Below are 14,880 nucleotides of genomic sequence, written 5' to 3'. Positions count from 1 at the left end.
ATTGTAATCAATTTAATAATTTAATTAATATTTTTAAACTCTCTTTAATATATAAGTGAGACCTAACACGTAAAATGTTTTATTTAAAATATGAGATGAATTAAGAAAACGTGGTCAATTTAAATTCAAGATCTTTACTCTGATACCATATTAAATTACAAGTTATGTCTAAAAACTTAAGCTAATAAGAAATTGTGAATTTAATCATTTAATCAATATTCTAACTATTTTAATAAACAAATGATATAAATATATCTTTTACACGTCTCATTTTCAAATCCATTATAAGATTTATGGGACCTACGTACATTGAGTCTAAAAAATTCAATGATAAATTTGAAACTTAATTACATGGAGATATGTATAGAATGTGTATGTATCCTTTCACATTTTAATAAGAACACCGAATATGATATATTTTGAACACATAAAGAGTGATAACCAAGGCGATCGGGTTGATGAGAAATGTTTATTTTTGGGTAAATCTATTCATAATTTATGCCTCAAACCCCAAGTCATTGCATTCCTCCATATTATATATGGTTAATTAAGTTTATAGGAAAATGTTGATTTAATTAATATTCTAATACTCTCCGTCACATATTCTCGAACTCCTCCTTATTAAATGATTCTTGTAACTCCGTAGTTGCACAATAAAATCCGTCAGAATGATTCCCATCAAATTATTATTTACAACTAGACTAACAAGTTATCCTTTATTGATCCCTATTTACAACTGTTCTTTATGTTATAGAACATGTGCATAGCTTGCCAAGATGTGCTCCGTATATTAGATTTCTTGTGTGGTACCTTGGCCTTGCCTCGAAGAAGAGGTTGTTTAGGGAAGCCAAATGTTCCAAAGACTTGCCAAGCAGCTTCAATTGCCTAGAGGGTATGAAGAAGTAGAGAAGGATTCCTGTGGTATCAAGTCCGTGGCGGTCGAGAATGATCAGTCTTCTTGTGTCAATCGGAGGGAGAGAAGAGCAGCGGTTTTGATATGCCTCTTTGAAGGCCAAGAAGGTGAATTAAGAGTTATTCTTACGAAGAGGTCCATGAAAATGGCCTCTCACCCAGGTATAATAGATTTACACCGCATTGATGATGTACCGTGCATGTTGATTTACACCAGTTTGAGTGAAGAAGATTGATGTATGTTTAATTTCTTCCATGTGGGAAATAGGGGATGTAGCATTGCCTGGTGGGAAAATGGAGGAAGGAGATGTAGATGACTCTGCTACTGCGTTGAGAGAAGCCATGGAAGAGATTGGCTTGGAGCCCAATCTGGTTCAAGTTGTTGCTACTTTAGAGCCTTTTATTTCCCAGGTGCTGCGATTGCCATTTTACCATTCTTTGTAGCTTTATTTTTTTTAATCATTTAAAAAAAAAATTGGAAACGGAAAAGGTTTACAAAGGGATCTTCCCAATTTTTTTTAATCTTATATAACGGAAAAATAAAAAATAAAAAACGGATGAAAATGCTTTCAAACACAAATAAGAATAACGTGCTCTAAAGCGCCCATTCTTTCTAGCTAGCTTTATTTCTGAAGTTCAAAACTGGCTGATTTTTTTAATTTTTTTTGCTTGTTGCAATATGGCTTCATGCAGCACTTACTCAGGGTTGTCCCTGTGGTAGGCCTACTTGCACGGAAAGGAGATTTCAGGCCTTCACTCAATACTGATGAAGTTGATGCTATTTTCGATGTTCCTTTGGAGATGTTTCTCAAGGTTTTAACTTCTAACCCAAGAGACTCTTGAACTCACTAGTTGAGAAATGATTGTTGTAAAATCGTATAGATAATTTTCGACCAATTTTGCCTATGTAGTAGTTTTTTTATTTATTCATGTTTTTTTCAAACAATGAATTCACCCAAAGGGAAAATGCTAGGTCAATTTCTTAAAAAATAAAAAATAAATAAATTGTCGCGTAGGCAAAGTTTGACGAGAGTTGTGTCGATGGTTGCACAACAATCATTTCTTCTCACTAGTTACTTTCTACTAGCTTTTTGGCTCTTAAAACTCTCATGGAAAAAGTACACAGAGTCATTAGTAACAGTGTCACATAAATCCCTAAAAGTAAGGTTGACAATTTTTGATACGGCATGAATTCGATACAAAAGCAATGGGTTATAGTTGAAAGGTCTGGCCGGTTTAATTAAATGGGTAAAGTTAGGGTTGACCTATATATCTTCTTTTATATCAATGCATAGACATAACTAAAACTCACACATGATGTAAAGACTGTTAGTTTTTTACACGACTCAAGAACCCAATACAAAATTTGCGACCCCTGCTTACAAGCTTTGCACAGAAAAGAAGGCAAATTGCGAAAATCGACTGGTATATCATGCTGTATCTTTATAGTAGCAAGGTCTAGTGTGATTTATTTAATGCTCTAATCTTAAATTTTGTAGGAAGATAATTATAGAAGTGAAGAGAGGGAGTGGATGGGTCGGAAGTACACACTGCATCTTTTTGATTTCGAAAGTGAGAAGGGTGTTTTCCTCATATGGGGCCTAACAGCAAGCATCCTGATTCATGCAGCATCTGTTATCTATGGCTGTTCTCCCTGTTTCAAGGGGCATCTCCCCGACTTTCAACAGCTGCAAAGATCCTTAACGCGTACATAAATGTTGCAGCAATTCATCAAATCGAGTGATATATCATGTACCTTAAAAGAACAGAGTGACATACGCATGGTATAGGCTTTATGCTCGATCAACTCTTGCTACTTCCCAAAATATATTGCTAAAATACAGTACTGTCAAATATATTAAAGAAATATATGAAAGACAGAGTGGAAGAGATAGAGCGGAAGCATTTAATATACTGTGAAACAATATTGCATATGTCTTTATTTATAGAGATACAATGAATTGTGAGTAAAAAACAAAGAGAATAACATAGGCTTCGTTTGATTCGTTGAATAAGTCATTGAAATGGAATGATTATTCTATTGGAATAACTATTCTTTTATTTGGTAGAGACATATTCCTTTACGGTCAATTTTTATAGGAATAGCTATTTCTAAGAGAATAAACAACCTTTTTTTTTTTAAAGAAACAAAAAAAAAAAAACCATATTTCTCTTTAATGTTTTCAAACTAAACTTAAAAAAAAAAAAAAAAAATTAAAAATTTAAAAATTAAAATTAAAATTTAAAAATTTTAAAAATTTAAAAATTCAATAATTAATTCAATAGTTAAACAAAGAATTTAGATTAGATCCCACATATTTAAGGTCCAACATTTTTTTTTTAAGATTTGAGCTTTTTTTTTTAAAAAAAAAAAAGAGAAGAAGAAGAAATTATGTAGGTTTTTTTTAGTAATTTTGAGTCAATTCTAATTGTGGTATATATATTGTCACCAAACTAAGGAATTAGAATAATTATTTCATTCTACTTTTCCCTATTCCCAGTAATAACTATTTATTTTCCTAGTAGAATACCCATTCTGCGGACCAAACAAGGCCGTAGAGAACTTCACTTATAATCCTTAAACTTTTACCTATTTTAAAAGAAAGTACATAAACTTTAAAATGTCTCAATTTAGGGTATCTATTTTTCAGAAAATTTATCACTTAGTCCTATGTTAGAATTTTCAGTTAAATTCTATCAAAATTCTTAAAATACTCTTATGTTTTTTTTTTTTTTTTTAAAAAAAAAATTATAAAAAATTTCAGCCTTAGCTTTTAGTCGGTCTTCTTTTTTTATTTTTTTTGGAAGAATTAGCTTTAGTCAGTCAACTCTGGATATAATAACATGTTCCGTACCTTGACCGACCAAAGGCAACTTCACCACAGTTTCAAGGTGAACGAGTCTGGAACAATCCAAGCCTTTTTTGGTAAATATAATCTTCGCTCAACGCGTCTAAATTCCGATTTATTCACATTTTATTCTCGTGGGATAGCAAGGGCCTCGTTTCCCAAGTCGGTTTTTATTCTTGTTTCTAAAAGCTGTTTTCGAAAATAATTTTTTTTTTTTAGCTAAATGAACTGTTAGTAAATAGTTTTTGAAAACAAAAAAAATTGGTATAATTTCATTTAGATAATTGTTCTAACTAAGGGTATGTTTGAAATTGCAATTTTGTAAGTAATAATCGCAATTTTAAATTAAATCGCAAAATATAAATCGTTTAGGAACTGCATTTTTAAAAATTACGATTTAAAAACGTAAAAAATTTACTTTTTTAAATCGCAGGTAAGAATGCTTTTTTTAAAACACAAAATTTTAAAGGTTAATTTGTGATTTTAAAAGTTAAACTGCGATTTCACCAAACTTAACTACATTTTTAAAATTCATTTTTTCAAATAGAACATTTTAATTCGTACATTTTGAAATCGCAAATCCAAACGAACCCTAAATAAAAACACATAAAACTGTTTTCAAAAAATGCTTTAATTTGTTTTCAGATTTTTGTTTTATTTTATGTGCTTTTGTTTTACGTTTAAAAAATCGTTTCCACAATCGCTATCACACGGAAAATGCTAAAAATACAATTAATACACAATTAATATACGACCTCAAGACACTTCATTGAAGGGACCCACACAAGTTGTGCCCGCTATCAAACGGGGCCCTATTTTTCTGCCATGTTTCTTGCCATAGCCGCAATATACCGAAAATCAGTGAATTTTCATACGAAGCTTACAAGAATTATGAGGTCGCCGTAAAAAGACGACGACTTTAAAGGGTATATAGATAGTGGCCGATCGAAGAGCCTAGAGATCCAATTAGCGAAACTCACCGCCGAGAGGAGTCTCATGAATACCCCGGACGCGTACGGAGAATTCAGCCCAGTCGCCCCGCGATGGCTAAACAAAGGCGACAACGCATGGCAAATGACGGCATCGACTTTAGTGGCCCTCCAGAGCATGCCGGGACTTGTCATCCTCTACGCCAGCATCGTCAAGAAGAAATGGGCCGTCAACTCGGCCTTCATGGCCCTCTACGCCTTCGCCGCCGTGCTCATCTGCTGGGTACTCGTCGCCTACCGTATGGCCTTTGGGGACGAACTCCTTCCGTTCTGGGGCAAGGGCGCCCCCGCTCTCGGCCAAAAGTACCTCATCCAACAAGCCAGAGTCCCTGAGAGTAAACACACAAATGAGGGCGGCGAGGAAGAGGTCATTGAGCCTTTTTACCCTATGGCCACGCTCGTCTACTTCCAGTTCACTTTTGCTGCCATTACCATGATTTTACTAGCTGGCTCTGTCCTTGGGCGCATGAACATCAAGGCCTGGATGGCTTTTGTCCCTCTTTGGCTTATCTTCTCCTACACGGTCGGCGCCTTCAGTCTCTGGGGTGGTGGCTTCCTCTACCACTGGGGTGTCATCGATTACTCCGGCGGCTATGTCATCCACCTTTCTTCCGGAATTGCCGGTCTCACTGCCGCTTACTGGGTACTTTATCTCTCACCCCCTTCACCAATTAATTAACCAAATTTCCTATCTTTCTTAAAAAAACCCAAAACAAAATTCCTATTTAACAGTGATTTTTTTAAAATATATATTTTTTTAATTTGTTTTTTTAACAAGTTCTTGCGCATCCAAAAAGATTTTTCCTCTCGTCGCCATTTTAGGTGTGTTTTGTGATTTTAAATTAAATTGTAAAAAATTGTGATCCAAAAATTTGTATTTTTAAATTGCAGATAAAATAATATAAACGCAGTCTTAACATAAAAATCAAATTACAATTATTGAAATCGTAAATTCAAACCTTAATCGTATAGCAGTCGCATTACCGTCTACTAACGAATGCATTAAACTGGTGTGGCTTGCAATATGTTATAGGTTGGCCCGAGGTTAAAGAGTGACAGGGAAAGGTTTCCTCCAAACAACGTATTACTGATGCTTGCCGGTGCCGGGCTGCTGTGGATGGGCTGGTCAGGTTTCAATGGCGGGGCGCCGTACGCCGCCAATATTGACGCTTCGATAGCAGTATTAAACACGAACGTATGTGCGGCGACGAGTCTTCTCGTCTGGACGTCTCTGGACGTCGTGTTCTTCGGGAAGCCTTCAGTGATCGGAGCTGTTCAGGGAATGATGACCGGACTTGTTTGTATTACTCCTGGAGCAGGTAACACGTCTGTTGATCGAGAAAATCTAGCTAGTAGCCCCCACAGTGCGATCTTTCAATGTTATTGTTGTGATTGTATGTATATATATATATATTATGGACGGTGGTGATCGATGCAGGATTGGTGCAATCGTGGGCGGCCATAGTGATGGGAATTCTTTCTGGAAGCATTCCGTGGGTCTCCATGATGATCCTTCACAAAAAGTCTAGTCTTCTACAAAAGGTAAAGCTTTTCTGGTTTTGTATAATGGCTTTTATCTTTGCTTTTTCCGATTTCCGCGCTGCACGTGTACACATTAGGTTAGACAGTCGATATAAAGTGCATATTGCTAGCTTGTTCCCACGACTTTTCCCGAAATAAACAATCTCAAGAAATTAGGCATTGTGGGATAGAAACCATGATATGTTTATATTGTGTGGATTTATGCATATAAAATAATATATATGTTAAATTTTTTAACTATAATTTATTAATTTCGCGTTAATTTTAAAAAATATTGTTAAATTCTTGGACCTTAACTCGAATCATTTAATTAAACATATCATATTTTTTAACCATAATTAAAATCCATATAGTAATTGACTCATTCTCTCAACTATATTATTTGTGTGGATATATTTTTTTTATGAGCAAAATCCATGTATTAAAATTGAAGTAGACATCTTCTCCTTTAGAAAATAAAATGGACAATCCTTGATGGAGAAGTGATATCTATGGACTCATGCGGGGAACGTTCTGAGAAGACTGATTTTTTCAATGTTAGTGACTCATCAACTGGGAGGAATTTATTGGGTAATAAATTCAAATCTTGTGCCCTGATGTGGCTCATATGACCTGAGGAGTCTAGAGGACTTTTCTTCACTCTTTTTTGACCATTCAACAGGGCAGTTGGTAATTATATTCTTATTAAGCCTTTGATTAACCAATGAAGGAAATCGAAACATAAAATTAGTCTGCAGGGGTATTTTTGCTGACCACTTTTAGGCTACCCTGCAATATCATAATATTTGATGTTGACATAATTAACCTTCTTAATATGAGGAAAATTTGTGAATAATTAACATGGATAGATTTTATTTTATTGTACGTAATGGTGTTTATGGTATCATATTTCTTAAATTTTTTAAATAATATGACCACGTATTCATCATGTGGCATTATATATATTATTATATTTTTAAAATTTAATTTAAACCATGAAAAAACTGCTCTCTTAAACGAATTTTCCAAATTATATTCTTCTCTTTTCTAAGTTGGAAATTACTTGGTCGAAAAGGGCCTCGTAAGTCGTATCTCCATTTGATCCAAATTAATAAACTCTAGTGTTGTACGGCTTCTCAAACTTAGACTTTTCATAGTCTTCGGTATGTCATATACTTCTCTCTCTCTCTCTCTCTCTCTCTCTCTCTCTCTCTTTTCTTTGTTTTTTTCCACCGAAATACTAATAATTAACATTCCAATTCTCCTCAATAGTCAGCATTGTAATTATAGCAAGTAGCAATTAACAATCTTTTTCAACAAGAAAATAATTGATAAGCACATCTACTTTATCCTCTTATCCTATTCCGATCCTATCAACCATTTTGATTAGGAAATGAAAACGACCTTAATCGTATTATATACAGCATGCCTCAACTTCGATCCATGTGCTTGTTATATTGCAACCCTTCTTTTTCTTTTAGGGAAATGACCTTAAATCTCTTTTTGCTTTGACAAACAATGGCAGGATATGCTTTTCAATCAAAAGAAAGATAACCGAAGGCCCATAAGTCAAAAAAGTAGCACCTATATAATCTTAATCCTTTCATAATAGTGGAGGCTGGCAGGTGTAAATATTGGATCTGGATCTTCAATAATTTATTGGGCGGATTATTAGCAATTCAGATATTAAATATGAGAAAATTTTTAGCGAGTCCACCCACCCACACATAAGAGGGCAGACAGCCCATAACTTGCTTACTTGGATAGTTGGGGCCATATTAATTCTCCTAGCAATACAAAAAGCTTAATTGTTGGATATTTCTGTCCATAAATATCAAGAAGTGGGATCTCTTGAATTAACAGGATATTGGTCCAACCCTTCTACATTATTGCATCAAATGGCTAGAATTTTGTTTTTTTAGCCAGAAATTAGTGTTGATGTTCTATTATATATTATGATTACAGGTGGATGACACCTTAGGTGTCTTTCACACGCACGCAGTGGCGGGCCTGTTAGGCGGGCTCCTCACCGGGCTTTTTGCAGAGCCGGAGCTTTGTGCTCTGATACTCCCGGTGGCCAACACAAGGGGGGCATTCTATGGCGGAAGTGGAGGGAAGCAATTCTTGAAGCAACTGGTTGCGGCGGCGTTTGTGACCGGTTGGAACTTGATGTCCACGACAATAATACTTCGAGGTATAAGTTTTTTTATTCCGTTACGGATGCCCGACGAGCAGCTGGCGATTGGAGACGACGCTGTGCATGGAGAGGAGGCTTATGCTCTTTGGGGCGATGGGGAAAAGTACGACCCGACAAAGCATGGTTGGAATACATCATCGTACGCACAAGACATTGGACCGTCGCCATACATTAATGGTGCAAGAGGTGTGACCATCAACCTGTAAGCATCTCAGAGAGGGAGAGAGTATATGTCATTGTTTCTTGTATAATATTTCATATACGACGTCGTCGCACTGTAATCTTTATAGAAATCTTTTTAGTGGATATGTTGTACGTATAACGAGTTGAGGTGAATACGCTTAAGCTTTTTTGTGTTGTAGAAGAAAACTACAATGGTTGAAGTAATAAGTAAATCACTTTTTCTTTTTTTCTTTCTTTTCTCATTTCAATTTTTCTAATTTTCATTTCAATTATATTTCTCGGACATATTTGTAGAAATATATAATAAGATATATGAAAAAGAGAGAGAGAGTGGAAGCAGAGAGAATAAGAGATATTACGTATAATGGGCTTTATTTATAGATCGAGAAACTAAGGAATGGAAAACAAAAAAAATCTTGGAGTAAATAAAGGTAGACATGAACCTACAATGAAATAGAATAAAACCTTAATATAGAGAATATAAAAATATTCTAACATCTCCTTGAATTTGGAAAAGAAATGATTTTTTTTTTTTTTTTACTAGAATTGGATATGGTGCAGACAATACTGATATTTGAGCATGAGCTTAGCCTTCAAAATTGTTGATGAAGCTTATCATTATCCCATGTGGATGTGAACCCAAATATAATGGGAAGATGAATGCTAGACAGTAAAATACTTTTTTTTTCAGAATTTGGTTTCAACTTGATGTGTCACAATCTCATGATATTTATTATTTTGAGAAATGTGTTATAAACTTATAAGATTGTGACACATCAGACTGGAACCAAATTCTAAAAAAAAGTGTTAAAATATTTAGCATTTCTCAATGAAAAACGATCCTATATTGCGATGCGAGCAAAACTAGGCAAGTGAGATCGGCTTGTGGAAGGCCGGTGACACATGGATGGTGGTGACTAATGACAATGGCCAGACCGCCGGAGGCGGTGACGGTGGCCAAAGGACATTAGTAGCGGGTGACAAGAAGTTGTCTATCACAATTTCAAACAACATTGACCAATTTAGCAAGTTTTTCAATTATTTTTTCCCAACGAGTTGAAGGTACGTATAACTAACTAAAATGAAATGAATGCTGAAGGACGACATGCATTGTTGAGTTTGACCTATTCTTCTGCATAAAAAAGACTAATGAACTAGACTAGAGAAAAACAGGCCATTACCATCTAGATTTTTCTTCTATGGACGAATTTTCTGAGTCTCGGGTAACACGTTGATCACAGATTTACAGTGTTAGAATATATTCTGAATATATTCAGAATATATTCTGATACTCACCGTAATTCCCTAATATTTTGTAATTATCAGAATTACCGTTACGTATTTCCTTGTATAGGTTTGATTTGATTTTGTAATATTGTCCATTAATTCTCTAATTGTATTTCCTAGTTTACCTGGCCCTATTTAACTATAAATAGGCCCTTCTGTACACAGTTACAATATACAGAAATAAAATATTCAGTTCTTTCCTATATTCTCTAGTTATTTCAACATGGTATCAGAGCCAAGTTTTGGTCTTGTCTAGAGGAATAGGAAAACCGTACGATCTTTGTACGATTTGAAGACTTTTTCGAACTTGTTTTGGTATAAAAATTATACCAACAAGTTCTAAATTCTTCGATCTACAATCTGGTGTTTTCAGATCGTCGTTCCTGTGCTCCACGCGCTCCCACGCGCCACCCGAAGTTTCTGTGTCTTGTCAAGCGCTCCCACGCGCCGTCGCCGGCCACCACGCGCCGCCCTGTCAGCCGTTTCCAAAAGCGGACACTACCACCAGATCGGAGGCTGCCGATCGGCCTCGCTGCCTCCAGCACGCGCCTCTGCAACCTCAGACGTGCCGCCACGCGCCGGTCCAGCCTGCTCCAGCCAGTTGAGCTGCAGTACACGGTCTTACCGTGGTCACTGCCGCACCAGATTTGAGCCCCTGCAGTACACGGTAACTTCCCTGCACCCTACCACACCCGATCCTAGCCGTTTTATTTCTCAAAAAAAAAAAAAAAAAAAAAAAATCGTCCAATGGCCTCATCTTCTACTATCACTCTCCCCAATACCAAAGATATTACCCAACCTATTCCAATCATTCTTGATGGCTCCAATTACCCCGCATAGGCTCAATCTATGAGTAGGTGGCTTAAAGGACATTGTCTTTGGGAATATGTATCTGGCGAAGAATCTAAGCCTGTTGCTGCTAAAGAAGAACCTGCTGATACGACCTCTAGCCACATCCGAGCATGGCAAAGTATTCATTACAGGATTATTTCTTGGTTCTCCAACACATGTACAGTCTCGATTAACATGACTTTTGGTAGCCTTGACAATGCCAAGGATGTTTGGGACATGTTAGCCCACCGTTACAATGCTGCCAACCTTGCTCAGAGCTTTCAGATCGTCACCAAGCTCAATCGCATGCGCCAAGAACCAGGTCAGAGTATTGTTGAATTTTATTCCCAAATGACTTATCTTTGGAATCAAATGTCTCTTTGTGAGCCAGAATGGGTCAATCCAGTTGATGCATCTCGGTATATCGCTTTTCGCGATAGCATGCGCCTTGTCGAGTTCTTAACAGCAATTCGTGATGAATTTGAAAATACTCGAGCTTCTCTTCTCCATCGCTCACCATTGCCATCCTTGGAAGGTGCTCTTAGTAAACTCATTTCAAAAGAAACCCGATTCTCTACTATGAAACTGCACACCTCTGAGATGGTCATGGCCACTGCTCCACGCGATACACGTGCTTCTGGTTCCAATCCTGTTGGATCTTCTTCATATACTAAGAAAATACAATGTCACTATTGTCATAAATTTGGCCACAGGATCAATGAGTGTAGAGCAAGGCTTTCTCGAGGAAATTACAGGGCTCCTAGTCATAAGGCTGCTGCGGTCACTCATACTGATACATCAGATATGTCTCACACCAATACTGTACCCCAACCTAGCACTCTTTCCCCATCAGATATTGAGGCTATTGTTCATCAGGTTTTATCTAAGTCTAATCTCCATACAGCAATGTCCACCACATCAGGTAATTCTTCTTGGTTTCTTGACTCTGCTTGCTGCAATCACATGACACCAGACTCTTCCATCTTTTCCTCTAAATCCATTTTAACTGATCCTCCTAGCATTTACACTGCCAATGGCTCACACCTAAATGTCAGTCATATTGGGTCTGTTTCCACTAAACAATTGTCTGTGTCTGATACATACTTAGTTCCTCATCTTTCACTAAATCTTTTGTCTGTGGGTCAACTTTGTGAACTTGACTTAGAATTACATTTTTCTAAACGAGGTTGTGATGTGCAGGATTCGCAGACGGGACAGCTAATTGGGACCGCCCGTAAGATTGGACGTATGTTTGAGCTTTCATCTCTTCATCTTCCTCGCACCGTGTCTGCTGCTACTCCATCTCGGTCATCATCCACCACTCTCAGTTTATGGCATTCTCGTTTGGGACATGCGTCTGTTTCTCGTGTTCGTTCTTTAGCTACTAGTGGTCAGTTAAGGTCTGTTGAGTCTGAGTCTTTTGATTGTGTTGCATGTCAACTTGGAAAGCAAAGTACTTTACCTTTTAATAATAGTGATTCTGTTTCTTCTGCTCCTTTTGATTTAGTACATTCTGATGTTTAGGGCCCTGCACCTACTCCCACCATGGGAGGATCTCGTTATTTTGTGATATTTGTGGATGACTATTCTCGATACACATGGCTTTATCTTTTACAAAACCGTTCTGAACTTCCCAAAATTTATTTTGAATTTCAGAAAATGGTCCAAACTCAGTTTTCTCGAAACATAAAAATTTTTCGTTCTGATAATGCCATGGAGTATCTTGAATCTTCCTTCCTTGCCACTCTCAAACAAAATGGCACTCTTTCCCATCGTTCCTGTCCGGGTACTTCTCAACAGAATGGTCGCGCTGAACGCAAACATAGACACATCTTAGACACAGTTCGGGCATTGCTACTTTCAGCTTCTATCCCTGAACATTTTTGGGGAGAGGCTGCGCTTACTGCTGTTTACACTATCAATAGGGTTCCATCTCCCACTACTTTCAATAAGTCTCCTTATGAACTCTTGTATGGTTCTCCTCCTGATTATCAATCCCTACGAGTCTTTGGTTGTGTTTGTTTCGTCCTTCTTCAACCCCATGAACGTACTAAATTAGAACCTCGTTCTCGTATCTGTTGTTTTCTTGGTTATGGCATAGAACATAAAGGATATCGTTGTTATGATCCCATTGCTAAGCGTCTTCGTATTTCCCGTCATGTCACGTTTTGGGAACATAGGCTCTTTAGTGATATGGAGTCTTTTTCTCCTAGTCCACCTTGTTCCTCCCCTATCTTCACTGATGTCTCCTTTAATTTGTTCCCCGACTCTACTGATCTTGATGCAGGGATGACAAGCTCTCCAGACGACTCTTTGACGGACGGCTCCAATGCCCCTGACCCGCCTGTTGATCCATCTACTACTCCTCCTGAGCCTGAACTTTCTAGCCCTCGTCGTTCTACTCGGGTAAAAGCTCTTCCTTCTCATCTTCATGATTATCATTGTTACTCTGCCATTGCTACTTTACACGAACCTCACTCCTTTCGTGAGGCTAGTACTGATCCTCTTTGGCAGCAAGCTATGTCTGAAGAACTTACTGCCCTTACCAAAACTCATACTTGGGACTTAGTTGATTTACCTCCGGGGAAAACCGTTGTTGGGTGTAAGTGGGTTTATAAGATTAAGACAAAATCTGATGGATCTGTTGAGCGATACAAGGCACGTCTTGTGGCAAAGGGGTTCAACCAGGAGTATGGTATTGATTATGAGGAGACTTTTGCACCAGTGGCTCGGCTTACCTCTGTACGATCCCTTATTGCTGTTGCCTCTGTGCGTCGTTGGGACCTTTTTCAGATGGACGTGAAAAATGCATTTCTCAATGGGGATCTTAGTGAAGAAGTTTATATGCAGCCTCCTCCTGGATACACTCGTCCACCACACAAAGTTTGCAGACTTCGCCGGGCATTATATGGGTTAAAACAGGCTCCACGTGCTTGGTTTGCCAAATTCAGCTCTACTATCGCACAGATTGGGTTTGTTTCTAGCTCTTATGATTCTGCACTTTTTATTCGGCGCTCTGATGCTGGTCTTATTCTCCTTTTGCTGTATGTGGATGATATGATTATTACCGGAGATGATGTTGCTGGCATTCGTGACCTTCAACAGTTTTTAAGCCAGCAATTTGAGATGAAGGATTTGGGCTCCCTTGGCTACTTTCTTGGGTTGGAGGTTTCTTCAGATTCAGATGGTTACTATCTTTCTCAAGCTAAGTATGCTTCTGATCTCATCTCACGGGCTGGCCTTTCTGATTGTAAGCTTGTTGATAGTCCTCTCGAGACGAATGTCAAGCTTCGCGCCACTGATGGTGAGTTACTCCCAGATGCCACTCTCTATAGACAGTTAGTTGGGAGCCTTATCTACCTTACTGTCACGAGACCAGATCTTGCCTATGCAGTTCATCTTGTCAGTCAGTTCATGACCGCACCTCGCTCTGTTCACTATGCTGCTGTTCTTCGCATACTTCGCTACGTAAAGGGCACATTGTTTCATGGTTTGCATTTCTCTTCTCACTCATCATTAGACTTACATGTGTATTCAGATGCTGACTGGGCAGGTGACCCTACCGATCGTCGTTCCACAACTGGTTATTGTTTTCTTCTCGGCGATTCCCTCATCTCTTGGCGTAGCAAGAAACAGTCTGTTGTTGCCCGCTCTAGTACTGAAGCTGAGTATCGTGCCCTTGCTGACACCGCTTCTGAGCTCCTTTGGCTACGATGGCTCCTCCATGATATGGGTGCTTCTCAGACTTCTAGCTCTCCTATATTCTGTGACAACCGAAGTGCAATTCAGATTGCGCATAACGATGTTTTTCATGAGCGCACTAAACACATTGAGATAGACTGTCATTTTGTGCGCCATCATCTTTTGCAGGGAACTCTTCATCTTTGTCCTATTGCTTCCGCTGATCAGTTGGCTGATGTGTTTACCAAAGCACATCCACCTGGACGCTTCCGTGCTCTTGTTTCCAAACTCAAGTTGGCTTCTACATTACCACCTTGAGTTTGAGGGGGGATGTTAGAATATATTCTGAATATATTCAGAATATATTCAGAATATATTTTGATACTCACCGTAATTCCCTAATATTTTGTAATTATCAGAATTACCGTTA

General features: G+C 37.9%; 2 protein-coding genes across 2 annotated transcripts; both read left to right on the top strand.

Moving 5' to 3' along the window:
• The first annotated feature begins 709 nt into the window (after positions 1-709).
• LOC133874049 (nudix hydrolase 15, mitochondrial-like) lies at positions 710-2,779 on the top strand. Its single transcript, XM_062311882.1, has 4 exons — positions 710-1,074; positions 1,181-1,323; positions 1,606-1,725; positions 2,412-2,779. Exons 1-4 carry the CDS (start codon positions 852-854, stop codon positions 2,625-2,627), a joined length of 702 nt encoding a protein of 233 aa, XP_062167866.1. The 5' UTR covers positions 710-851; the 3' UTR covers positions 2,628-2,779.
• A 1,813-nt stretch (positions 2,780-4,592) lies between these two features.
• LOC133872928 (ammonium transporter 2-like) lies at positions 4,593-8,880 on the top strand. The gene is made up of 4 exons (XM_062310590.1): positions 4,593-5,393; positions 5,784-6,069; positions 6,189-6,292; positions 8,237-8,880. The coding sequence occupies exons 1-4, from the start codon at positions 4,758-4,760 to the stop codon at positions 8,672-8,674; spliced, it is 1,464 nt and encodes a 487-aa protein (XP_062166574.1). The 5' UTR covers positions 4,593-4,757; the 3' UTR covers positions 8,675-8,880.
• The last annotated feature ends 6,000 nt before the right edge of the window (positions 8,881-14,880 follow it).

This window comes from Alnus glutinosa, chromosome 7 (assembly GCF_958979055.1).
Source record: "Alnus glutinosa chromosome 7, dhAlnGlut1.1, whole genome shotgun sequence".
NCBI lineage: Eukaryota > Viridiplantae > Streptophyta > Magnoliopsida > Fagales > Betulaceae > Alnus > Alnus glutinosa.
The sequence above is the reverse complement of the archived record's forward strand: the minus strand, read 5'-3'. Positions and strand labels throughout refer to the sequence as shown.